The sequence below is a fragment of the Carcharodon carcharias genome, chromosome 15 (assembly GCF_017639515.1).
Source record: "Carcharodon carcharias isolate sCarCar2 chromosome 15, sCarCar2.pri, whole genome shotgun sequence".
Classification (NCBI taxonomy): Eukaryota; Metazoa; Chordata; class Chondrichthyes; order Lamniformes; family Lamnidae; genus Carcharodon; species Carcharodon carcharias.
Genome location: NC_054481.1, coordinates 9,773,026 through 9,800,628, shown reverse-complemented (window position 1 = coordinate 9,800,628; position 27,603 = coordinate 9,773,026). Strand labels below are relative to the sequence as shown.

The 27,603-nt window shown below is 40.2% G+C and overlaps 2 protein-coding genes and 1 pseudogene across 3 annotated transcripts in view; 2 read left to right on the top strand and 1 right to left on the bottom strand.

Moving 5' to 3' along the window:
- Positions 1-11,523, top strand: part of wdr90 (WD repeat domain 90) — a 77,051-nt gene extending 65,528 nt beyond the window's left edge. For both annotated transcript variants that reach the window (XM_041207107.1, XM_041207106.1), the window contains 11 exons: positions 2,074-2,264; positions 4,674-4,842; positions 4,922-5,033; positions 5,279-5,450; positions 6,129-6,251; positions 6,569-6,749; positions 6,934-7,064; positions 7,243-7,386; positions 8,110-8,235; positions 9,143-9,227; positions 10,924-11,523. In XM_041207107.1, coding sequence (XP_041063041.1) covers positions 2,074-2,264; positions 4,674-4,842; positions 4,922-5,033; positions 5,279-5,450; positions 6,129-6,251; positions 6,569-6,749; positions 6,934-7,064; positions 7,243-7,386; positions 8,110-8,235; positions 9,143-9,227; positions 10,924-11,111 — 1,622 coding nt within the window. In that variant the 3' untranslated portion in view covers positions 11,112-11,523. The remainder of the gene's footprint in view (positions 1-2,073; positions 2,265-4,673; positions 4,843-4,921; positions 5,034-5,278; positions 5,451-6,128; positions 6,252-6,568; positions 6,750-6,933; positions 7,065-7,242; positions 7,387-8,109; positions 8,236-9,142; positions 9,228-10,923) is intronic.
- Positions 11,524-16,537: 5,014 nt separating this feature from the next.
- On the top strand, positions 16,538-18,676 carry LOC121287998 (annotated as a pseudogene).
- A 2,771-nt stretch (positions 18,677-21,447) lies between these two features.
- Positions 21,448-27,603, bottom strand: part of LOC121287761 (lipid droplet assembly factor 1-like) — a 29,784-nt gene continuing 23,628 nt past the window's right edge. The window contains exons 5-7 of the mRNA XM_041205671.1: positions 27,111-27,279; positions 24,886-25,024; positions 21,448-22,287 (exon numbers count right to left, since the gene is read on the bottom strand). Coding sequence (XP_041061605.1) covers positions 22,197-22,287; positions 24,886-25,024; positions 27,111-27,279 — 399 coding nt within the window. The 3' untranslated portion in view covers positions 21,448-22,196. The remainder of the gene's footprint in view (positions 22,288-24,885; positions 25,025-27,110; positions 27,280-27,603) is intronic.

Below are 27,603 nucleotides of genomic sequence, written 5' to 3'. Positions count from 1 at the left end.
TACCCTCTCTCAGCAAGTTTTCTTCCCCAAACATCAAAATAACAAAAAGCAGGAGTAAACTTTGGGTAAGCTCTTTGGAATCAGTCTCACCTAATTTCCTTCAGATTGGTGCTTCCTCTGAATGCATCAGAATGCACACTGTTTCCTTTGCTAACAGAGACACTTCTAAGAGCAAAAGCAAAATATTGCAGATGCCCGAAATTTTAAATAAAAAGAGACAATGCTGGACCCACTCAATGGGCCAGGCAGCAACAATAGAGAAAGAAACAGTGTTAACAGGAAATTTAAAGTTCTTGACCAGCCAGGAGGAAGGTAGGGGGAAACTGGGCTGGAGGTAAGAGTTTCCCCCCACACTGTGGAATTTTAACTCCATAGCATGCATCACTGGCAGGTTCCCTGGCCAGAAGTCAGGCTAATTGACAGCCTTAACTTTTGGTCAGGTGGGGAACATTCGAGAAGAGGCTGTAGGACTAGTTAAGTTCGATCCCTGTTCCTGGTGGGGTCTAAAGGTGGGGTGAGTTTAGGGGGGTGGGGGGTCAGCTGTGGGTGCGTGGAATTGGAGGCTTTGATGGTGGGGGGGTGCGGAGATTGGACGCCTGATCGGAGAGCAGAGCTGTGCAAAGTAATGGGGTGTCAGATGCCTTTGGAAGAGATCGGAGGCTGAGATTGGTTTGTCTGATAGTGGGGTTTGGTGAGGCAGGTACGTGGGATGGAACTTGCCCCTGGATTCTGCAGCCCTTCCCTTCCTATAGCTGACAGGTTTGTTGAGGTTTGAGTTAAATTTGAAATGATGGCTAGATATGTGAGACACAAACTCATTATAATTAAATTGCCAGCTGCCTCCCGTCCTGCCTCTTTTAGAACCAGAAGTGGATGGTTTGCAGTCAGGATTGAGATTTTTAATCCTTCAATCTCCCACCCAACTAACATCTACCTGGTTTTAAGGTTAAGGCCTGAATGTTCCTGTTGGTGATTTGGGGGCGGGGCCTGCTCACCGACAGGAAAATGACACAGGATGACGTTGGGAGGAACCCCCGAAGTCATCCCGGCCCCTTTAAATTTTTAAGAAGGTGGGCCATTGACAGGCTAATTAAGATAAATTAAGGCTGGTGGGTAGGCCGAGAGCCCCAGCGGGCTCCTGATAAAACATGAAACCTTATCCACTGGCGGCATGAGATTTCATGCCCGTTTTTAAAAACCTTAATGCATTTTATGTGATATTTATTAACATGTCCCATCTCGTGTGACATTGTCACATATGGGGAACATGTTAATAATTTTTTACTTTTTCTATTTTTAAAGTTTTTTGGACTGTCAGTAATCTCCCTAAGACAGCACTTAGCCTCAGGGAGCAGCGTGAAAGAGCAGGATGGGGATTCCCTCTCTCCTCCACCCCCGCACAGGAAGCATATAGTGCTTCCCATCAGGCAGACCGCTGGGTAGGCCTTAATTGGTCCGCCCACTCAAAATAGCGGTGGGCCCTGTTTTGGTGGCTGGGGTCAGATGTCCGCCCGCCGCCGAGCCGGTGGGGCCCACACGCCCACCAAGGGCAAAATTCTGCCCTAAAATTCTCCCCCTCCCATGTTTCAGATAAATGACTGTTCACATGTAACGTGGCCAAAAATAGAAAAGAGATCTTAAACAAGGTGAGACATCAAATTTTGTTGTAAAATAAATTTCAAGCAGGAACAAACAGGTGAAGCGTTATTTGCAATACCAAGCCATGAGTGGTATGGTACTTATACAATTTTCCACTTGATACTGTCCTGAGTAGCATTGCATAAAGGCAGAACTGTAAACCAGGTGATTATATTAATAAACGTTTATAATAACAAAACCGCACCGCATATCCACGTTATATTGCTTTACTTTAACGTTCAGTAGCTCATAATTTTTCACTGAGGCAAGGTGAAATTTGAATTTGTCCCACAATCAGTCTAAAAGGTTGTAACCTGTCTTAATTTATTTTGGATACATAAATGGTACTGCATTCTTCAAAGTTTAAATAAGATGTATGTGTTGCAAGATATGCCCCCAAATGTTTCTAATGTTGATTGATTTAATCCTTTCCAGGAGATTACAGGGATCTCTCAATTGCTTTGTGGGAAACCAGGAATTATGAGCTGTTAACAACAGCAAGAGTATCAAATCCTATTCATGATTTAGCATTTGACCCAACTGCTGTCAATGAATTTGCCTGCGTTGGGGTAGGAGGGGTGCATTTCTGGCTGGTCGAGCAAACTGGTAATGAAGTACAACTCAAGGTCAGTTTTTACATACTGGACTGTATTTCTTGAAAGCAAAATGTTTATGATTGGGCTTGTCCTTAGTTTGTAAGTTTTGAACACTCTCTTGAAGTTACAAGGCTACTATTGACTGGGGGGGACTTCTAATTTCAGGCTTTGATGCAACTTTATAATAGTATGTATATGAACAGTATATGGTGATGAACTTGTCAAAAAATCTCCCTGTCTGCCTCATTGATTATGACCCAAGAGAAATCAGAAACTACATTTGTAGCTGAACTATAGTCTTCTTTATCCTGGGAACCTACCTTGCCGCCTGTTTTTTACTCCTTCATTCTGCTAAGACAGTGATTTTATTTGGGTATAGTTCTGTTAAGGCTAGCATCTCTCATAGGAACATAGCACTTAGGAGCAGGAGTATGACATTCGGCCCTTTGAACATGCTTCGCCATTCAATAAAATCCTGCCTGATCTGGTTGTGGTCTCAACTCCACTTTCCTCTCTGTCTCCCCATTAACTCTTGATTCCCTTGCCTATCAAAAATCTGTCTAACTCAGCCTTGAATAAATTCAATGACTCGCCCTCCTGCTACTTTCTGGGGAAGAGAATTCTACATATTAATGACCCTTTGAGGGAAAATAATTCTCTTCATCTCCATCTTAAAAGGGAGACCCCTTATTTTTAAATTGTGTCCCCTGATTCTAATTTCGCCCATAATGGAAAACATCCCCTCAGCATTCACCCTGTCAGATCCCCTCAGGATTTTATATATTTCAATAAAGTTGCCTCTCATTCTTCTAAATTCTAATGGTTAAAGGCCCAACCTGCCCAACCTTCATAAGATAAGCCCTTCATCCCAGGAATGAGTTGAGTGAACCTTCTCTGAACTGCTTCTAACACAGTTATATCCTTTTGTTTTCAAATAAGGAGAACAAAACTGTACACAGTTCTCCAGATATGGTCTCACCAAGACCCTGTACAGCTGCAGTAAAACTTGCTTACTTTTATATTCCATTCCCCTTGCAATAAATGCCAACATTCCATTTGCCTTCCGAATCACTTGCTCTTCCTGCATACTAACTTTTTGTGATTCCTGTCCCAGTACACCCAGCTCCCTCTGTACCACCGAGCTCTACAATCTCTCTCCGTTTAATAACATACTGCTTTCCTGTTCTTCCTGTCAATGTGTTTTCCCACATCATACACCATCTGCCAATTTTTTGCCCATTCACTTAACCTATCTATATCCCTTTTATAGACACTTTACCACTTCTTGACAACTTACTTTCCTAGCTATCTTGGTGTCATTGGCAAATTTAGCTACCATACATTCAGTCCCTTGATATAGATTGTAAATGGTTGAGGCCCCAGCACTGATCCCTGTGATACCACATTACTTACAACCTGCCTTCCCAAAAAAGACCCATTTATCTCTACTCTCTGCTTCCTGATAGCTAGCCAATCCTTTATCCATGCAAACATGTTAATCAAGAGCTCTTATCTAGTGTAGTAACCTTTGATGTGGCATCTTATCAAGTGTCTTTTGGAAATCCAAGTAAACCATATCTACAGTTCCCCTTTATCCATCTTGCTTGTTACTTTACTTCCTCAAAGAATTCTAATAACTTATTTAAGTTCAATTTCCCTTTCACAAAACCATGTTGACTCTGCCTGATCTCAGTATGATTTTCTAAGTATCCTGCTAATGGATTCTAGCAATTTCCCTATGACATTGTCCCTAAGAACTGGTGCAGAAGATAAAAGGCTTTCACAAATGCAAAACATGCTAACTGCATTTGCACAGAAGTCTGAAATTAGGCCTTTTATGTGCAGCCTTAAAGTTTAAACTTTAGGAAACCTTGAAAGAGTATTATGTACTGATATAAATTGAATGATTCCTGGTTTTCCTGTGAAAAGTGAAGTATTCCATGTGTGAAATTCCAGTGTCATCGATTCCTATAATTTTTAATCACAACACGGAGAAACAGCAATATTTACTAGCTTCTTGCAGTGCTTGATTTAATTTATTCAGTTGAATAAAACCACAGTGCATTGGAACAAGATGATTAACAATGTACTACAGTGTTGCGAGGACATGGAATATTTAAACAGGTAAAACCAGAGATATAGAAATATTGAATTTATTTCCCAGTTGAAACATTTTTTTTAAGTTAGAAGGCATATAGTCCATAATACTAAGAAAAAGGGTAGATATTTGACTTGTGCTAAATGCTGGTTTGTAAACAGCATCTCAAAGACCTTGAGTTGAGCCTGGTAACTTAAGATAAGAGCTCGTTGCTGATTTACATCCTGCTAAACATAGCTTCCCATTCCATATGTGATACTTATCTGATCAGTTCCTTAGAGCAAGGGAAGTTTTGATTTTTGACTGAGTAATTCTGAATATTGTATGTGTTTTTGTTATAGGTTCACAGAGTCTCAATCCCAGATGAGGTGGGTGCTGATGAACTCTCAGCATTGTGCTATAACAGTGATTCAGTTCTTTATACTGCTACCAATACAGGGAAGATCTGTGCATGGGACACCCAACAGAATAGATGTTTCATGGCTTGGGATGCAGATGAGGGGGAGATTGGTAAGTATAAACATAATGTAGCACAGTCCCTCATGCAGTGTGATATGGTGTTATATACTCTGCTATTGTTTTGTTACAGGGATAGTGCAATGTCGAAGATATCGCCTGATGACTGGCAGTAACACAAAGAAAATCCGGCTGTGGGCAGTCGCTGCAGTGCAGGAGATGAGACTCGAGGGCACAAGAGCAAGGTGATACTGCTGTACTGGGGCTTGTCACTGTATTGATGAGTCTGCTGGTTGGGGCTCTTGATCAAAGTTATATTTGTACTGAAATGGAAATTACTTAATATTAGGAAAGATTAAATCTTGTACATTTCAGAAGCTGAGCTTATAAGGAATAAAATTCTATTTAAATGTGTCTTTTCCAGTTTCATAATGTGATGCCTTGTCTGGATGTGTTTGTATCTATAACAATCCATCTATATTCCTTTTAGATCAAGTTCAGTGCTCCTGGAACATGAGATGATTCTGGATGGGACAATAGTTAGTGCAGTCTTTGATGATATCATGGACATGGGTATTGTGGGGACCACAGCAGGGACTCTGTGGTATATAAACTGGGCTGAAAATACCAGCATCCGTCTGATCAGCGGCCACAGAAACAAGGTAACTTCCAAATTGTTTAAAAGGTGAAATTAGTCACATCTCAGCATGCAATAACACTGGAAACGTGGAGCAATGAGCAAGTGAAAGCTTAATGAGTGCCTTGCTCAATTCCATCAGAGCGGCATTATGTGAAAGCTGCAAAGGGAGGAGAAGGGAATTGGAGGGTTGCTTTGTTGACCATCAGAGCTGGCCACCTACCTATTCTCTGGACAACAGTAAGTGAAGGATAATTTGATGGCATTACTGCATTAGGAAAAAAAATGAAATAATAATGGATGAAAAGTAACCCTTAGCATAGGGCAAGTTAACTTCAGAATAGTTTTGCAGTGAGTAATTCAGAGCATTGCCAAAGCCTTGGACCAGAGAAGGGATTTAACACACTCCAAAATAACTAAATGAACGTTGTTAAAATGACTTGTATTTTAAAGTGTGAATTGGTCCCTTTTAATGTGAAAATTAGTTAATAAACTAGTCTTTGCAGCAGATCGTGCTGTTTGTGGTTCTTGCACACGCAGTATCTCTTGTGACATTGCACTTCAGTATCTGTCTCTGAAAGCCAGTGCAAGCAAGGAATTTCAGCATCTGGCTGCCATCAAAATTTAGATGTTGCCTTCATGAGTGTAAATAAGCTGGAGATTGTTGAGCATTTTGATCAGGTTTTTTAAAATTTTCTTTCAGGTTAACCAAGTGATTTTTAGCCCTGATGAAAGTCATTTTGCCACATGTGCAGAGGATGGCAGCTTAAGGGTGTGGGTCATGCACACCACTGAACTGGTTGTTCAGTTTCATGTTCTTAATCAGGTATGTTACCGAAAAAGAAAGGCACCATAAGCGGGGTGAGGGGCAGTTTGTCTTAAAATTGTTAAATGAAGGGAGTTTGAAACAGCGATATAAAGTAAGGTGATGTTACTTAATCATCCAACGACAGCCAGCATTTATTGGGCACAGTAATGTTTTTCTTCATTCTTTTAACCAGAAATTTGCAGAATTTGTGGGTAGTGTACAGCAGTTTTTTCACTGGCATTTATCACTAGGTTTTGGAGAGATTAAGCTGGATGGAAAAACACTCAATGTTTGGGAAAGCATTCACATTTTGCTAACTTTCTGTTTTGCCCCAGAGCTGCTTATGCATGGCATGGAGCCCAGCAGTTAACTCAAGAGAATCTGTTGATAAACAGCAAATTGTGGCAGGATATAGTGATGGCACAATACGTCTCTTTGGAATGTTGAAGACTGAGATGAAATTGAAGATTCACCCCCATCCTGTGGCAGTCAATGCGATTGCATACTCCATGGATGGTACGTTCCACTGGCTACTAATATAGAGCATGTGCTGCACAGAATAGAATGCTGATCATAAGCATACAGCACTAATGCATGTCCTCTGCCCAGAATGTACATTAATTGTCCTGTCATCACCAGTATGAGTAGCACTGATCTCTGGTGTGTGATTAACTGACAGATATTACACATTTATTCCCAGGCGAGGTTGTCATTTCAGGAGGTAAAGATGGTCTAATGGCTGTGAGTAGTCCTCGAACAGGAATCACCATTCGTGTCATCAGTGATCATAAAGGTTCACCGATTACTACAATTGAATGTGCACGGAAAAAAGTAAGTTCAGTATGGCTATAGCATAAAAATGAAAATCAAGAAGTCAAGTGTATAGTCAACATTAAAGTTAAATATGTTGCTCGCGTCGATGTTGTTTTCAGCTAAAATGGGTAACAAATCGGCACAGGATGTAGAACCTGAATTTGAAGCACTGGGCTATTTTGCATTTCTTTTCCAGTATGACGAATTTGGACTTGATGGATGTGAAATGTGGTTGGCTGTCAGTTCAGATCGACGTGTTAGTGTTTGGGCTACTGATTGGCATAAAGACCTATGTGAGCTCATTGATTGGTTGACATTCCCAGCACCTATTGAACCCGAGGTGAGTCTAATTTCCGTTTCATTACAGTGTGGGTAAATTACAGGCTGGGATCTGTTTGCCGAACCTGTACAATCAGATTCTGTAATTTTTTTTATCTATGCGGTATAATGTTGTGGTTTTAGAGTTAGACACTAGGTAATCTATATATTTATGAATACAGAAGGTACAGGTTTTGTGGGTGTATAAGGGTTGTGTAAAGTTAGCAGAATGACATGGTTAAATAGAACAGCCCTCTGTGTGCATAGATGGAGGGTGTGGCTGGTTTGGGGCCAGGGTTGTCTGTGTTGGAAGCATGAAGAGAAAAATAAGTTTCCACAAAAGTGGCAGCCAATTTGCACACAAGATCACTAAATCAGCAATTAAGTAAATCATCTGTTTTGATGGTGTTGGCTAAGGGATGAGTATTAGCCATAAAATCCCTCTGGATCTTTTATGCCCATCTTGACCAGCAGATGGGGCCTCGGTTTAACATGTATTTGAAAAGATGATGCCTCCAAACTGCACTGCACTGACGTGTGAAACAATATTATATGCTCCAGTTCCTGGAGTGGAGTTTGAACCCACAAAGAAAACTATATGGCCATATTGTGCATATGCATATTCCTGTGTTAAGAGTAAGGACAAACCAGCGTTCTGCGTACTAAATAAGGACACCAGAAGGTATTTCAGATGCTCATTTGAAGAACGCTGTGTGATTTCAACTTTTTTTGTTATTTCCTTCAGGGATCTGACAAGAGTAGCCTCCCACCAAGCTTGGCTGCCTTCTCACCCAGTCAGAGTGGTGTAGTGGTATATGTGGGATTTGGAGTGAAACCAGAGATTATCTTGTACAACCTCTATAAAAAGCAGGTATATGACAATAACAAATCTTTATCTAAACTACTTTTAAAACAAAACATCTGTGGTATCTTTTGTGGTGCGATGTCTTGTGCACCGATCATCAACACCAATGAGTTTGAAAATGCAAACTGGCCTCGACTGTTGTTCACATGCAAGGGTGAGAAATTTCTGCCTTTTGACAGATTTCTGACTTGTCAATTATAGAATTCTGCCCTTTGAAATGTTTTTCTGACTTCCAGCTCCCCTGCTCCATAGTCCTCTCGCATGTACATAATGCAGCAAGGCTGTGTGCTGTTGTCAGTATGAACTTCATTCTGCACTAACTGCACAGAATGTTGAAATACTGAGGTCACTTTGGTAATTTTATACAAATGCATTGGTCCACAACCTTGAAGGTAATAGAAGGTAAACGGGGAAAACTAATGTTTCTACCCACTTGAAGTCCAACATCGCCACCTATTCGAAGAGGCCTGGAAGTATTTGCATTACGCTACAACCATAAAAAGTGCAATAATTTTCCAGCCCTCGTGCTACAGTGTCTTCTGCTTTGCGTTATACTATGTACATGATTCCTTGTCATGAAAAAAATTTCAGATCTTATGGTCTTCACCTGCTTGTATCTCTGCACACAGTGAGTTTTTGATCTCCAATTTAGGCAGACGATCAACTCACAATACAGGGCAGTGGTTGGTTGCAGTGTGGAATTGTAGTGCTTGGAACAGGTCACTTGCCCTCTGGATTGGGAGAGACATTTGAACGAACACCCAGGAAAAAAGAAAAGTAGAAACAGATGAGAAAATGTAGTTCGAATGCCTACAGAAATAAAGATCAGGTTTCTGGAAATTTCTCAGCCTAAGTTGTTGCCACGTTACCCTTTGTATAACTACAAGTCTTGTTTTTTTGTATCTCTTTGCAGACAATTAAAAATATAGCTTTGCCTCAGTGGGCTACAAGTTTGAGCCTCTCTCCAAGAGGACAGCTTATTGCTGTTGGGACCAATGGTAAGAGTGAGTTTTGTTCTGCAATTGTGTGAACCAGGGGGTTTTTGCAGGTGACTTTTCACCCTGAAAATACATGGCCTCCGATTAGTCATCAGTGTCACAATATTATTTTCTTCAAATTGCTTGTGTAAAATGGATAAAAGACTTGCACAAATCAAGGTAAAGGAAACACAAACCTTCAGTAAGGCACAGCAAAACCCTGGTGGAAAGGGAACTTAAACCATGCTGAGTTACTGAAGGATTCTGTTGCAGATAAGAGTTAATTTACAGCACTTCCTCTCAACTGGACTTAGAATGACATTGGCAGACCCAGGTTATCTCTGCTGTACAGGACTTATGACATAGGGAGATCAGAAAGTAATAAGGAGGAAACTGTTTTACAGAACAAGAGATTCTCCTTCACTGGAAGTACTCCATGATGGAAGTAATGACAAACTGTTGAAGCATCCAAGTAATGAATAAGCAACAGCCAACTCTAGTGCTCGGTTCAAAAAGTGTCACTTAAGTTGAATATCATTTTGGTGGTCTCATTAGGAATATTGTGATCCTGTGTAACACTTTTTAAATAGATTTTATTGTCGCTTTGTGCAAGCATGCTATATTACAGAAACATACTGAAACTGATGGTTTTAACATAAATGGAAACATCTGACCTAGGTACCTACATGGGATGGTTATGACATATAGAGCACTTTCACATCAGACCAGCCTACAGATTTCTGTACATTTGTCTCTGCTTCACTGTCCCATGAACTGGTTCCAGATTGCTTTAAACATTTGTCCAACCAGCTGGTTCTAAATATCGATGATAGAAACCTTTGCTGTTTAAAGTTAAACCTTAAAAGCTGGAGTGCAAAACCCCTTATAGAAATCATGGAATGTTGCGGTACAGCTTATCATGCCTGTGCTGGCTGTTTGTGAGAGTGCTATCAAATTAGTCCCCACTCGCACCTACTCCTTCCCTTTTCTCCTGCAATTTTTTTTTTCCTTTGAATATTTATCCAATTCCTCACAGCTCACTGCAAACTAGAAGGCAAAGCAACATTAGACCTAAGGAGCAAAATATGTTAGCTTGGTGTTTGTGTGTTAACATGCATAACACAATTTTCCAAGTTGCTTCATTAGCATGAATGCATAAAATTGCTGCAACTCAATACTCACTTGGGTATGCTACCTTCAGTGACCTAATTTATCTTATCCCAGTTTCCGGTTTGAAGTGCAAGTGATTGCACCTCTGCCGTTAAATGCCCCATGAAACAGAAAAAAGACTCTATGAGGTCCATGTAATGCATTTCCATTTCAAATGGTAAAATTCCCAGTAATTAGGATTGGGAACTTTTTTTTTAATTTTTCCCTCTCAGACTGGGCGTGCAGATCAATTCTAATGCCTTGGTTGAATCAGCAAATTCAGCAGAGACCCGGGATCTTTCCTGATGTTTTCTGTTCTGTATGGTACGGACCTACCTTTTAATTGGTATAGGGGCAATTTAAACTGAAATGTGGCATTAAGATTAGCTTAAGACCTGTTGTGTTTTTTTTTGTTTCGCTGAAGAGGAGATTGCGACACCAGCAGGAGATTGTTGCCTTAAATAGAAGTTATTTGAAGCGTAAACTTTGCTTTTAATGCATTCTGTACCAATGTTGTTTCACATCCCAGGCTTTTAAAGTTATTCTTCATGTTTCTGCTTTTGTGCAGGGAGACTTCTGAAGCTAATTCAGAACTCATCCGGAAAATTTCAGGATTTCACCGGGCATAATGATACCGTTCATTTCAGTCGATTCACACCTTCTGGGAAATTCCTCCTATCCGTCGCATACAATGAGGTGCTGGTCTGGGAGGTCCAGAATCTACGTAGCAATTTCACCCATGTACAATATCTCTGAGTTTCCACAGCACACTTGAAGGGGGTATTAGCTGTATCACTGCTGTTATAAATATACCCCTTTATCAAGCTATCTGACATCACAGGTTTCATATGGCTCTTTTTACAATAGAGAACTCATAATGTAGTCCAACGTTAATGCAGTTTTACAGTTAGCAAGATATCACTTTGGAAAGGGCATCTGTTACAGTAATGTAAAATATTGATGTTTAAATCATTATTAAATTGTATAGTTGGTGCACTGTGCACATGAAGTTTTTAATAAATAGTTGCACTGAGATTTTTTAAATTAAGTTTAGCCAAGTAAAGTTTTATTGCGAGATTCTACTTATGAAGTAACACTGATCATTTAAGTGATTTTATACAAGTGATTTTTGTATTTTCCATAAATAAAACTTTTTTTTACTGATTTACAATGTGGGTATTGATTCAGAATTTGTGATGGACTGTTCTGCTTAATTGTATTTGATAAAAACATTGCTCAAAATTTTAAAAAATGCCTATGTTCTATTTTTAATTCTGCACTAAAATATTACTCAGCCTACAAGGCACGTGGCTCATGGGACAAATTGTCTTTACTGTCTTTAGAGCATAAAGATCTTTAGAGCATAAAGATCCTACTCAACTTGTGAATCATAAAATGAACAAATGTTAAAAATAATGAGGAGCCCTTCACCACACGGAGCCCTTCACCGCAGTGCTTCCCAAACCTTTTCCTGGTGTGACCCCATTTTAATGTCTTAGACTTCGTGTGACCTGAATGAAAATCAGTGGGGTGGGGGGAGGACTGGGTCTGTGGAAGGTTAGTGCTGTTTAGTTGGGGGTGGGGGGCTGCTTTAAGATAAGACTTGTTTTATTGGAAACATATTTTGCATAAATATTGAGCTTAAATATGCTTTAATGATCTGGTAAAAAGTATAGATTACAGTTGATAAATAATTACTTTCAACAAAGGCCACTAGAATTCTGTTCTTTGAATGATAAATATGTCACACTCTCATTAGATCACCTGTTCCAGTGTTATACAAGAACAATGATAATGAGAGGTTTGAAATTAACTTGTTTGATTTGCTATTATAGTTTGGCTGAACAGATTTTTCTTTTGTTCCCTCAAGTCCAAGGGATGGGGAATACCAAAATATCTGACACCCAACTGGTGTACCATCCGTCACAATTTGGCAGGACTACATCAAACATTATCAAGTCTCCCTCTTCTCTACGAAAACCACACAATTCCAAGATCATGCCTGGCTGCTTTTCTCCACCATCAACCATCTCTATAAACCCTTCACCCGCTGCTTTCTCCACTCTCATCTCCAGTAACAAGGTGGTGTTGAGAAATTACTTACCTCAAAAGGTTGTGAATCTTTGGAACCCTCTACCAAGAGGGTTGTGGATGCTCCATTGTTGAGTACATTTAAGGCTGGGATAGACAGATTTTTGGTCTCAGGGAATTAAGGGATATGGGGAGCAGGTGGAAAATGAAGTTGAAGCCCCAGATCAGCCATGATCATACTGAATGGCAGAGCAGGCTCGATGGGCCGTATGGTTTACTCTTATTTCTTGTGTACTAAAAACAGGGTAATCTGTTACCTTCTTTTACACCTCCCTCCGCCACCATCTCCCTCGCTGCCCTGCCTTAACCTGAGCCAACAACTTTCTTCAATTTGATTCTTCATATTCAATCCAAACCCATCTTTGTCCATGGTATTCCTGGGTCATGAAAGGTGTGCTACAAATACAAGTCAGCATAAAGCTCAAAGATTGTCCTTAATGCTTCATCTAGACTACCCTTCCTGTTAAGGCAGAATAAAGAGCCAAACCTAAATACAATTGCACAAGGATACAAGCACAAATAGAAAAGGAGCAGACTTACAGCTGCCTCGAAACCCTGAAAAACCCAGTGATAAATGGCTAACAAACACTAACTGAGAGCCACATATTGATCTAAATGTGGTATCAAACTCTAGATTGTAATGGATTTGTGTTTTAAGAACATAAGAACTAGGAGCAGGAGTAGGCAATTCAGCCCCTCGAGCCTGTCCCGCCATTCAATATGATCACGGCTGATCTCATTTCGGCCTCAACTCCAATTTCCCATCCTCTCCCCATAACCTTTCAACCAGTTACTAATTAAAAATCTGTCTACCTCCTCAAATTTATTCAGCATCCCGTGTGCACTGCACTCAGGTAGTGAATTCTGCAGATTCATGACCCTTTGTGAAATTCCTCCCCATCTCTGATTTAAATCTACCACCCCTTAGCCTAAAACTATGGCCTCTCATTCTAGAATGCCCCACATGGGGAAACATCTGCTCCATGTCTACTTTGTCTATCCCCTTTAGCAACTTATATACCTCAATTAGATCTCCTCTCATCCTTCTAAACTCTAGCGAGTATAGGCCTAAACTGCTTAATCTCTCCTCATAAGACAAGCCCCACATCTCTGGAATCAATCTAGTGAACCGCCTCCAATGCAGCTACATCCTTCCTCAGGTAAGGGGACCAAAATTGTGCACAGTACTCCAGGTGTGGTCTCACCAATGCCTTGTACAGTTGCAACAACACTTCTCTACTTTTATACTCTATTCCTTTAGCAATAAATGCCAAAATTCCATTTGTCTTCCTTATTAACTGCTGTCCCTGCATACTAGTTTTCAGCGATTCATGCACAAGGACACCCAGATCCCTCTGCACTGAAGCATTCAGAAGTTTCTTTCCATTTAAATAAGAAGTCAATTTTTTATTCTTCTGACCAAAATGGTTAACCTCACACTTATCCACGTTAAACTCCATCTGCCAAATTTTGTCCCATTCACCTAACCTGTTCATATCCATTTGTAAATTTCTTATTTCTTCATTACAACTTACTTTCCCATCTATTTTGGTGTCATCTGCAAATTTAACTATAGTACCTTCTATCCCTGAGTCCGAGTCATTAATATAAATTGCAAATAGTTGGGGCCCAAGGACCAAACCCTCTGGTGCCCCACTAGTTACAGCTTGTCATCCAGAAAAAGATCCATTTATCCCGACTCTCTGCTTTCTGTTGGTTAGTCGATCCTCTGTCCAAGTTAATATATTACCCCTAACTCCATGTGATCTTATTTTGTGTATTAATCTTTTGTGCGGCACCTTATCAGAGGCCTCCTGGAAGTCCAGATATACTACATCTACAGGATCCACATTATCCACTTTGCTTGTCACATCTTCAAAGAACTCTAGCAAATTAGTCAAAACACGATCTACTCTTCATAAAACCATGCTGATTCTGATGGATTGTATTTTGACTTTACAAATGCCCATTACTACTTCCTTAATAATGGATTCCAACAATTTCCCAATGACAGACGTTAAACTAACTGGTCTATAGTTTCTTACTTTCTGCCTCCTCCCCCAGTGTGCCCTGCCCCCCCTTTTGAATAAGGGCATTTCCAATCCACTGGAACCTTTCCAGAATCCAGGGAATTTTGGAATATTATAACCAATGCATCCACTATCTCCACTGCCGCTTCCTTTAAGACCCTGTGATGTAGGCCATCAGGTCCTGGGGACTTGTCACCCTTTAATCCCAATAGTTTGCCCAGTACTTTTTCTCTAGTGATGGTGACTGTTCTAAGTTCCTCCTTTATGCCCTCTGCACTACTTGTTCCTATTAGGGTGGTACTAGTGTCCTCCACTGTGAAAACTGAGGGAAAATATTGCTTAAGCATCTCTGCCATTTCTGCATTCCCCACTATTAACTCCCCAGTCTCATCCTCCAAGGGACCAATATTCACTTTAGCTACACTTTCCTTTTATATACTTGTGGAAGCTTTTGCTATCAATTTTTACATTTTGCACTATTTTCTTTCATAATTTACCTTTGCTCTTTTTATTATTTTTTTAGTAACCCTTTGTTGATCTTTAAAAGTTTCCCAATCTTCCAGCCTGCCACTTTCGCAATTTGGTATGCCCTAGTTTTTGCCTTTATGTTATCTTTACCTTTCTTGCTTAGCCTTGGATGCTTTTTCCCCCTCTTACCGTCTTTCTCCCTCTTTGGAATATATTTTACTTGGGAGGAATTGAATATCTCCTTAAAAATCTGCCACTGTTCATCAACTGCTCTACCTTGTAGTCTTCCTGCCCAGTCCACTAGGGCCAAATCTGCCCTCGTGCCTATGTAGTTACCTTTGTTTAACTCCAGAACACTATTGTGGGACTCCAGTTTCTCGCTCTCAAACTGAACTTGAAATTCTAGCATGCTACGACCACTCTTCCCTAGAGGATCTTTTACTCTGAGATCATTAATTAATCCCATCTTATTACACAAAACCAAATCCAGAATAGCCTGCTCCCTCGTTGGTTCCACAACATATTGTTCCAAGAAACAATCTCTAATATACTCTATGAACTCTCCCTCGAGGCTACCCTTGCCAATTTGATTAGTCCAATCTATATACATATTAAAATCACCCATGATTATTGCTGTGCCTTTCTTACATGCTCCCAGTATTTCCTGGTTTATGTTGTGCCCTACTGCTGAACTACTGTTTGGGGACCTATAGATTACTCCCACCAGGGACTTCTTTCCCTTGCTATTTCTTATTTCTATCCAGACTGACTCTACATCTTGCTCTCCAGTGCCTATATCATTCCTCACTATAGCACTGATCTCTTCCTTTACTAACAAAGCTACACCACCTCCTTTTCCTTCCTGTCTATCCTTCCAAAACAGAGTAACCTTGGATAGTCCACTACCAAGCCTGTTCTCCCTGAAACCACGTCTCAGTAATCGTCATCAAATCACACCTATTTATCTCTATTTGCGCTGTGAACTCATTAGTTTTATTCTGAATGCTATGCGCATTCAGATATATCTTTAAGTTTGCCCTATTGTCAATTTTCCCTACTCTTATTTGATTCTTTGGTGCAATATGGCATTCACACACTTTTCTTCTTTTCACTTTTTGGTAACAATCGGCCTCGTCACTAACCTGCACTCTTACGCTCTCCTTAAACTTTGATTTTTTATATTTCCGTGCAATGAACCCCCCACAACAACAACCACCCCCCCCCCCCCCCACCTCACTATTTAGTTTAAAGCCCTATCTACGACCCTAGTTATGCGATTTGTCAGGACACTGATCCCAGCATGATTCAAGTGGAGCCCTCTTTCCCCAGTACTGGTACCAATGTCCCATGAATTCGAACCCATTTCTCCCACACCAATCTTTGAGCCACGCATTTAGCTCTTTAATCTTATTGACCCTCTGCCAATTAGCTCGTGGGTCAGGCGGTAATCCGGAGATTATTACCTTTTTGGTTCTGCTTTTTAATTTAGTTTTATTCAGATGAAATGAATCCCTTTGCTTGTACCAACATCACGCCAACAATTTTCTGTTCAGGATAATCAATAGCGGGATTGTTATTTTCACTGTTAGTAAAATGTTTCCGTTCAAACCCCATAGCAGCAGAGTTCCAGATATTTTTTTCATCAACTTGCCCGTGGTTTTTATTGGGCATGCTATTCATGTTCCCTCAGTTTCTAGGCGACAGAGGTTGGCACTTTGGCGAGATCATCTTAGCCTTGGACGCCAACAGCCAATTCACTAGTGCCTACGCCCTCACTGCTATGACTATTGACTGTTACTTAGCCATCGTCCACCCATTCACATCAACTCGATTCTGGAGCCCGCCATTGCTACCCTGACCATCTGTTTTTTGGGTGTTCTCCTTTCCGAGTGACATCCTGGTCTTGGTGTATGCCAGGCTTGTCCAACAGTGTGAAGGGTTGAAGGGGCTTCAGGTTGCAGGATCCGCCTTCCCAACCCAAAGACTGATATCTAATGGTTCACTCTTTACCAGCTCTTCCTGGCATTTGACGTGCTCCTCATTGTCATCTCCATAGGGAAACTATTGGAGAAAATTCTGAAGGAGAGAATCTATCTCCACTTGGAGAGGCAAGGTTTGGTCAGGGATAGTCAGCATGGTTTTGTCAGAGGGAGGTCATGCCTAACAAATCTGATTGAATTTTTTGAGGAGGTGACCAGGTGTGTAGATGAGGGTAGTGCAGTTGATGTAGTTTATATGGATTTCAGCAAAGGCTTTGGCAAGGTCCCACATGGGAGCCTTATAAAGAAGGCAAATGCATATGGGATACAGGGTAATTTGATATGGTGGATTCAAAATTGGCTTGAGTTGTAGGAGACAGAAGGTGATGACAGAAGGATGTTTTAGTGACTGGAAGCCAATGTCCAGTGGCGCATCATAGGGATCTGTGCTGGGTCCCCTATTATTTGTCATTTGTATAAATGACATAGATGACTATGTGAGGGGTAGGATTAGTAAGTTTGCGGATGACATAAAAGATTGGCCGGGTGGTTAACAGTGAGGTTGAGTGTCTTGGGCTACGGGAAGATATAGACAGATGGAATTTAACCCTGAAAAGTGTGAGGTGATACACTTTGGAAGGAGTAATTTGACAAGGAAGTATTCAATGAACGGCATGACACTAGGAAGTTCTGAGGAACAAAGGGTCCTTGGCGTGTGTGTCCATAGATCTCTGAAGGTGGAGGGGCATGTTAGTGGGATGGTGAAAAAGGCATATGGGATACTTGCCTCAATCAATCGAGGCATAGATTACAAAAGTAGGGAGGTCATGTTGGAGTTGTATAGAACCTTGGTGAGGCCACAGCTGGAGTACTGTGTGCAGTTCTGGTCACCACATTATGGGAAGGATGTGATAGCACTGGAGGGGGTGCAGAGGAAATTCACCAAGATTTTGCCTGGGATGAAACTTTTAAGTTATGAAGAGAGGTTAGATTGACTTGGGTTGTTTTAGTTGGAGCAGAGAAGACTGAGGGGCGACCTGATCGAGGTGTACAAGATTATGAGGGGCATGGACAGGGTGGTAGGAGCAGCTGTTACCCTTAGTTGAAGGGTCAGTCACAAGGGAACATAAGTTCAAGGTGAGGGGCAGGAGGTTTGGGGGGATGTGAGGAAAAACCTTTTTACCCAGAGGGTGGTGACGGTCTGGAATGCGCTGCCTGGGAGGGTGGTGGAGGCGGGTTGCCTCACAGCCTTTAAAAAGTATCTGGATGAGCACTTGGCACATCATAACATTCAAGGCTATGGGCCAAGTGCTGGTAAATGGGATAGGTAGGTAGGTCAGGTGTTTCTCACGTGTTGGTGCAGACTTGATGGGCCGAAGGGCCTCTTCTGCACTGTGTGATTCTGTGAATAGCCTAGAAGAGGATCCTGTTGAACATGAGCTCACTCAGAACTCTAATCTTGCATAGAACAGCAAGGCTGTGGACTAAAAGAGTGGTTCAAATCGCCATCTCAATCTGTCTGGCTTTTTTCATCTGCTGGGCTCCATTTTACCTCCTGCAGTTAGCACAGCTAGTCCAGGAGCAGCCTACCTGGCTGTTCAGTTACACCTTCATTGCAGTGATCAACTTGGGCTATCCTTTCTGCTATCCTTCCATCTACATTTTCCTATGTGACAATTTTAGAAAAAGTTTCTTCATCTTAGTGCGGCCCTCCACTGAACAAAACGACCAACACGGTGGTGGCTTGGATTAGGAAAGACACAGAGTGTCAACAGGATAAGCACCACAGACAGTGACAGTCCAGCCAAAGGACTTCTAGGTCACGGAGACCTAACTAGTCCTTATCAATGCAGAATTGCAGTTCTCTCTAGTAGATGTGGACTTTGGACGATAATGTTAAACGGGTGACAGCAAGTGTACAACTTGTTTTACAAATCTGGATTTTTTTTCACTTGTATTCAATATAAGTAACAATTGGTGATATAGGCACTTGCCGATAACTGTTCTGTATTATTGCCCAATGTCAAGATTTATGGACTGCCCTTTCTATTCCTATCACACTTAACTGTAAGCTATTTTTAATAAAACTCCTTACTCACAGATGCACTCTATTGTGTTTCATCTGCTGCTATCTTTGTTGGGTTGCAAAATGTAGGAGACTGGTGTAATGTCAATGTCACTGGCTTTATAATCGTGAAGCCCAGGGTAATGCTCTGGAGATGTGGGTTCATATCTCACCATGGCAGCTGGTGGAACTTAAATTAAATGAATAAAATCTGCAATTGAAAGTGGTGTGACCATAAAACCATCATCAATTATCATAAGCCCCATCTGGTTCGCTAATTCATTCACTCAGAGTGAAATCTGCAGTCCTTACCTGGTCTGGCCTTCATGTGACACCAGATCCATAGCAATGTGGTTGACTTCTACCTGTCCTCTGAAAGGTCACTGAGTTCAAGGGCAATTAGGGATGGGCAACAAATGCTGGTCTTGCCAACGTGCCAGCATCCAATGAAACATAAATTAAAATGAGAAAAAGCTCAAAAAATAAGGAAAGGACATCCAAGCTCGACGGCTAGCATGAGGTGTGGAATAACACCGACAGTGTTCAATCCCCATTCTGGCTGAGGTAGACTTGGGGGATGTCTCCTTGCTCTCCCCTTTGGTAAAATCAAGGCACAAGCCATGGTTCGGCGACCCTCGAATAATCGTGGATGCTAACTGGGGAGAAAAAAGTGGTCACTTTTATTTATATAGATTCATTTATAGCAGAGGGGAGAAGGGAATCACACAACAAATCAACAAGTGAGATGTGTGGCAAAGCCTTATTCCCCCCACAGCAGAAGAATGTGTAAATAATCAAAATCACAATGTAAACTGCAGCAGTTAAACAAAGTAATTACTGACTCTGTACTAAAGCATAAAATCTGAGACATATTTCTAGAAAAGCGTGGCAATTGCTGTACTGTGGGGAAACTAAATCAGAGTTCATCGTGCAACGCGAGGCTGCTTCAATCCCAACCAGTGAGATTAATTCCAACGTGTTTTCTCGCTGCAGATTTATTTTTTCCATCATCCTTTCAGAACCAGTTGTGTATGTGAAGCTGATCGTGCTCCTGGGTAAATCAAGCTCTATTTGATAACAAGCCCAGTGTCCTGGTAAATTTATCTTAACACATTAATTCCAAAGTGATTACACGAACTCTGGCCAAACTGAAATCTAAAATCATTCAGCAATTAATTACTTTTATTGGGATTTTACTTCCTGGATCTTAATAAGAATACTGTTTTGTGTATATCTGGCATTATCTGTATAATGCATACTTGCAATGAAATATGCTAAGTACTTACAATATGATAGTTTAAAACATGTATTGTACCACTCAATTCTCAGTGTTTTTGAAACTATAAATAGGCATGTTGAAACATACACCAGAAAGTGGTTCAGTCTTAATCTTGGGAGCCGGTGCACTTTGTATCAATGGAAATTTACCTTTTTATCTGAGTCCTACTCATTTAAGCATCTTTATAAACTTAAATTATTAATTTATTGTATTTATTATGTAAGGGTAAGAGATTAGGTGAGTTGCTCTCGCAGAAAGCCAGCATGGACACGACAGGCTGAATGGCCCCTATTGTGTTATAATTTCTATGATTCGATATTATACTAGTAATTAAGTATTGGCAGATCTTAAATTTCTGTTGAATAAAAAGTGTTAATGGTAAATCACTGTAATTAGGTGACCACTGACTAGTTATTCATTGACTTCCAATTAGTCAGCATGCTAAATTACTGAAAATTATGCTGTAAACTTTGTTCCATAATGAAGAGTACAATACTACATAGAGATGGTAGCTAAAATTCTCCCTGGTACAAGACTACAAGTTCAATTTGGCCCTGAGTAAGTATTCTTTGGCACAATTTGTGCAGATTGTGGGCTGCTAATTTAATTCACTCTATGGATGAGTGGATGAAAGCTAATTCATACTCTATGTACATTTGGACTAGAATAATTACTGGGAATTTTAAGAGGATGGTGATCACCTTCTCAAACATTAAAATCTCAAACTGTAGTGTTGTAGTGTTTTGAAATTGCAATTTGTATATTTTGTTCACTTGAAACTACCATCCACAATTGTACTAGCAGAGGGAGTCTGCAAGCTGAAACAGAGAATCTAATAAAGGAGCTAAGTTGCTTGTGTACTTTTAATTCTGGGCTATTTCTCGTCCCAAGAACCTGTCACATATAACCAGTTCCTCCTCTCTGCTGCGCTGCTTGCTGGGCCCTGTATGAGCAGCAAGCTGGTTCTACTGACTAGGAATGGGACCCATCCCCAGTTCTTCAGGGCCGTCTGGCTGGTGCCAGTTTCACTGCTAAAGGCAAAGATGGCTTTCCACTCATGTATCCAATGCTCGATTACCATGGATTTCATCACACAGGAAAATCATAAAGCTATAGTAGTTTCACATATAAATATCAGTTTCAAAAAGTTATACAGAATAATAACAGACATGCAAAAGACTGAAAATTTGCAAGGTTTATTGTATAGATTTTAATCTCTACCAAGAAAAGGGATTAAAAAGTTGGGAAATGGAACATGGTTCTCCTTAGATTCAGTAATGATATGAGAAATTATACATGTATTAGTAGCGACAGGTCTTGTTTGTATGCATTAGTCTGCATTTACAGCATTTCTCCCTCAACTTTAGACTTCTCATACTATCTATTGTTTATAGTGTTTTCAAACTGCTGGCAGCCAGACAGCAGAAACAATCTTTCCAACATAGATTTCTTAAGTTTTAACTACAATTTAACTTGTTAATATTTACTAAACATTTGTATTTTTAACAATTCTGTTGTTTCAAAGTGTATAAAGTAAACTGTCATGGATCAAATGCATTTATATTGCTCTGAGTATCTATTTCATTGATAATAGATTTAAAATATCATCACACAGCAGTTAGAACCCATAGGTACGACGGTAATCATTGCTGATGCAGGTAATAACACACAGTATACTGGGCCCAATAACTAGATTTCCATGTTAAGTGATAATTATGTTAAATATTAGGTTAAAGTTGAAAGTGTACAAAGGTGCCCATTGATAATGACAATAAACAAACTAAAATACCAAACAAATTGTGAGGACTAACATCTGCAGTGGTGTTCAAAGGCAAAACAAAAGCGCTTCTCGTTAAAGGAAAATAGTGAAAATAAAATAGTTTTACATAAATACAACCTAACGCAGAAATTCTAGGGGTACTTTGCAATCTAGTCCTTCTTCAAGGTGGGTTTGGATTCGGTGCTATCTGGATATGAAATTGCTGATTGGCTGACAGCCTCTTCTTCCTTATTTGGAGTGCTTGGGAAAAGGTAACAACATGAACAATAATCTGCATTATCTAATCCAGAAACTTTTGCTGTGTTATGCCATGCAATCAAAATTACAATTGAGGTAAAGAATTTAGTGCTTTCAACAACGAGTCTAGAACAAATGCATGTTACTCCACAATGCAAACTCGTAACAGAAAAACAAGTCAATGCAGATACTGGGAATCTGAAATAAAAACAAAAAATGCTAGAAACACTGACTCGATAAAATCCCGGCCAACAGGGTTCTTGCCCACCAGTTGGAGAACCAGCGGGGAACCCCGTCAATTCCTGGGGGAGGCCTGACGGAATCAAGTGCCCTCGGGTTGCAGTTGGACCTTCTCAGCGATTGAGGTTCTGGGAGGAGGAAGACCTACCAGTTGGAAGCCCGCTGGCCAATCAGAGGCCAGTAGGAACATTGACCATGGCAACAACATCCACCTGAAATCCAGGGTTGTGCAGGGACCCAGGCCACAGGTGAGTAAAGGTGGGATGAAGATCTCAAGGTGGGGGCTGTAATAATTTGTTGCTCATTCATTGAGTAAAGGTGGAATCTGGAGGCAGTCTTTCCTTAACGTAGGTTTATTCACAAAACCCAGAGAACACAAGCAGAGACTTCCTCCCCCCTCCATGATGGAAATTGGTTCTTATGTATGCTTAAGAATAATGCCCTAGCCTTTCCCCAATTAGTAACAGCTGCTCTCACTTAAGACCAGAGCATGAACTTCATTGTGACAGGATTGCAACACTAATAGGGGTCGCAGGAAAGGAAGGTCGGAGGTAAGAGCAATGGGGCGGTTTTCAGTGGCTCCCCCATTCTCGATGCCAGGTCCCTCAATCGGGTACAGAGTGCCGGATAATGAGGGACCACCCCCCCACCTCATTTGGGAGGCCACTGGCAAACCAGACAGGTTTTGCTGGGCGGCCTTCTAACAGCTCAGGAGACCCATGGGGCCTCCTTTTAATTCTGAGCTGCCACTAAATTGTAGTGGGCGCAGGGATAATGGTGTCAACTGGCTCATTAATGAGCCTAATTAACTTCCCACTGCCGATGGTTGGAGTCCTGCAGCAGCCCCTTGTGCCCTCCGACTTAATTACGGCTGGTTTTCCCACTGCGAGGAGACTAATGTGGGGCCTCTCCTATGATTAAAGCGGACCTGACTGCCATAAAATGCAGCCCACACTGTGGAGTAAACTGAAATATTGCAATCCCCATTTTCTAAAGCTTAAGAGAGCATTAGATTTTACTGAGGTTCCCCAGTATTGGTGGCCTTATAGTAATAGATGAATATTTCATAAAACACCTAAAGGGCCACCACAACATTTTTGTTTGACTCTGGTTCTGCACTAGAGCCACCACAGTTTTTATCCATTCTATGATTTAGGAAGATAGAGGGAAGTTGGGGATGAACCTAATTCATGATACATCTCAAAATCAGGAAGGCTGCAAAAGCAAGTGAACAGAGATTCATAGTTTAAAATGTAAGTGACATGGTCAAATTGAGCATCTTATATAAGTTTGACAAGTTGCACAAACTAGTGTTGTATAGCCTGGAATTTAGAAGGCTAAGGGGTGATTTTCAAGATATTAAGGGGAACAGACAGGATAGATATGGAGAAACTATCTCTACTGGTTGGGTGTCTAGGACTAGGTGCCATAGTCTAAGTGAAATTAGGAAACACTTCTACACTCAGAAGGTAGTTGAAATCTGGAGCTCTCTTCCACAAATAGCAAACGGTGCTAGATCAGGTGTTAATTTTAAAACAGATTAATAGATTTTTGATAACCAAAAAGTATTAATGGATACAGGGCAAAGGGAGGTATATGGAGTTAGATTACAAATCAGCCGTGATCTCACTGAATGGTGGAACAGGCTCAAGGATCTTGATGGCCTACTCTAGTCCTAAAATACTGTTATCTGCCATATCTTTTCCCCTACTTTCCAGAGTGTTTTGTTTGTCGGTGGTTACTAAATTTAAAAACTGGAACTCAGTTTGATTTAACCATTCCAGCCAGTGGATTGGCCTTTGATTACCAAGGTTTTTATCTTTACGTTTCACCCCAGACCTTGACAGAGAGAAGTTGCCTAAACTTCTTGGGGCATTCGTTCCAAAAGGGCAACAGTGAAATGGTAGCCTGCTTCACACCCTGCCCAGTTTTCTTTCCTACTGACATTAGATCCCTTTGTTGGCCAGAAAGGTAGAGTGTGTAATGGATTTGATTCCACTCCTTAAGTTTCAAGAAACTGTCAAAAATTGCCAAATTTTCATATGCATATGACACATTATTGCTGACACTAATTTTCTCATGGAATTCCTCCTGCTGCTGTCTATTCACCACCTAAATGAAATGTGTCCTTAAATGCCAATACGTATCATCTACAAAGAAAATAAGAGCTTTTCAGGATTGTGTTTGACTATATATTAGTACCTACAAAAATACATTTTTACAAATATCCTCAAATACTGGTTTTAATATATTTTATTGTACCTCTCTGAAATTAAAGTACCCCAAAATGTTAATAACTTAATATATTAAATTCTCTTACTGGAAATTAAATAGAATTTAAAGTATTAATGAAGTCCTTACCTTGAATGGTGATAATAATTCATTGTTGTAGAAAAGGTAAAAATGCAGATAGCCAGAAAAGAAGTGATGACCAATGAAATGAGAACCAGCCCACATAAAAAACAAAGGAGGATAACTCCACCTATTGACAGCATCAGACCTGGTAGGTAAATGAATAAAAAACTAAATTGTACAGGAAACTGAATGTTTTATAATGACAATCAGTAAATGTGGGAGATTTGATAACTAAACTTTTTTTTTCCCACTTTGTTGTAGATAGCATGAACTCAATTTGGATTTCTTTTTAGGCAAAATGTTTATTTTCACTATGTCAAGGAGATGTACATTTTTTAAAACGCAAAACAATAATTACTGAATCTAGAATTAAGCAACTAATTAACAAAGAATAAAAATAATTTATTTACAGTAGGATGCTGCTCTGATGCTTTTGGGGCCAGAATATGAACATATCACACTAGAAGGCACCTGAATTGTTTTAATATTCTGTGCAATGAGTGTAGGTTTCAAAATTACAATTCACTGCTATAGGCTTTGCTTAAAGCTTTAAAATACACTAAGAAGTATTTTCCTGGACTTTTTGTAACTAATTAAAATATTTCATTTTGCTTGTGCCTAGATTAATTTAATCATTGAAGCCTTCCTTCATATGTATAGTCATATGCACTGAAGGACAGTGCATATCAAACAACTGCATGTGAAATAGTTGTCTAGATGGCAATCCTTGGGAATTTCTGGTGCACCACCCTCTCACCAAACAGATTTATGTCCACAGGGCTGAAGCATAACAATCAGAATGAGGGCCTTTCGTACTAGGTATGATTACTTTTTGAACTGTTACACAGATGATGCGTGTTTACATGGTCCAAAGCATCTTCCCTGCTCTCAACCCCCGACGCACACAATAGTCACCACTTTAAACTAACTTACAGCTTAGATGATCTATTGACTTTTTTTCATTTTTTAGCTAATTAAGTAATTCTGATCAGAACTTCAAAACTGATGAACCAAGAAGTGTGTGCATATCCATTCTTGTATTTGAAAAACTGGTAACTCAAATAGATAGCAACTCAGGCATGATTCCCCCCATTTAACAATAAACAGAATTTTCTGAAATGATAAGTTTTAACGCTACAGGCAAAAGACTTACATAAAAATATTTGCGCTGAGTATCTAGCTCATGGTTAATATTTTAGAAATAATTTTTTGTTCTGTGAAGATTAAAGTTTAACTTCAGAAAATGGGATAAATTCAACTAAAGCAGCTTGGTGTCTATTGCAGTTAAAATGTTGGGACCACGTTGACTTGAGGAGTCAATAGTTAGATGAGATAGAGCCCTAAAACAGCAGCTGGGCTTATTTAGCTAGAGCAATTGAAAAGGAGGGATAATTGGCTTGGAGGTCAGCTTGAGGATAGACCAGAGCAGCAGATGTCATCATTTTTTTTCTGCATTTCCCACACCAGCCACCCTGTGACATATATAAAAAATAGAGGGATGGTGGTGTACTGGTAATGTCACTAGACTAATAATCCAGAGGCCCAGACAAATGCTCTGGGGACATGGGTTCAAGTGCCATTAAGTTCAAGCCCCATTAAGTTCAATTAATAAAATATATAATTGAAAGCTAGTCATTTATAGTTCGGTGCAGCCAGGAGACTGGAGTTCGGAGAAACCCAGGGGCGGTGTCAGCTCAGTGAAGCTAGCGGCCTGCAAAAGAGTTGGAAGTGCGTCAGTAATTAGAGGTAGGAGTGCAGGTTTGCGAATCCCATGGAACGCAGTCTCAGGACAAAAGACTGAATCATTAGGAGGGGTGAGCAGTCATAGAGACAATCTGGGTTGGAGAAGCTTTGAGGGAATTCAGGGACTAAATCTTCGAAAGTGAAGAGCTGAAGTCCCTCATGAGGAAGATAGAGTGTTAACAAGATTTTGTGACTCACTGTGGGCACTGACATCTGGGTGGGTTGCTGAGAATTGCATGGAATCTGCCTTGGTTGTATTTGAAATTTAATGTGCAGTGTGATCTGTTGAACCACAGTTTGCCTTTTAATTCATATTTACCTCATTTTAATTCTGATTATATAGTAAAGTTTATTTTGTTTGTTTAAAACCCTGAAATCTTGTAACCTTATTCTCCAGTGGGTAACTGGGATTTCAAACATTGTCTACTTTAAACAAAAAGTTACTGGTCCCGAACCGTATCGTAACATATTCATGAAACTTTTAGTACCTTCCATCACAATGAAACCAATGAAGGCCAAAAGGGATGTAATCACTGCAAAAATCAGGAACAAACCAACTGGCAAGGCTGACATTATGGTAAAAACTAGTAGTAACAAGGCAAGAAAAGGGTGGTCATCCAGGTACTGACCCACAGAGGAGCTCATGAAAGCTGCAACCTGCAAAACAAACATGGAAGGACAGAGATTAAGATCCAAAGGTGTGAAATCATTCTTTGTACAGATGAGATCATATCATTTCAGTTTACCAAAGTAAAACATTTGTGCAATTAGTTTCCAATTTAAACTGGGCTTTTCCCAAAAAGGTTTGGGAATAATTAATTTTCTTGCACTTGTTAGTAATAATGCATTTTCATGAAGTTATACAAGTTATTCGCAAAGTACAAAACAAATATCAAATTACAGAGAAAGGGCAGAGTAATAATGATTGCAGGAATGAGAAAAGGTCATTTTTTCCCTTCAGTTTGCTCTTCTAGGAGTCTG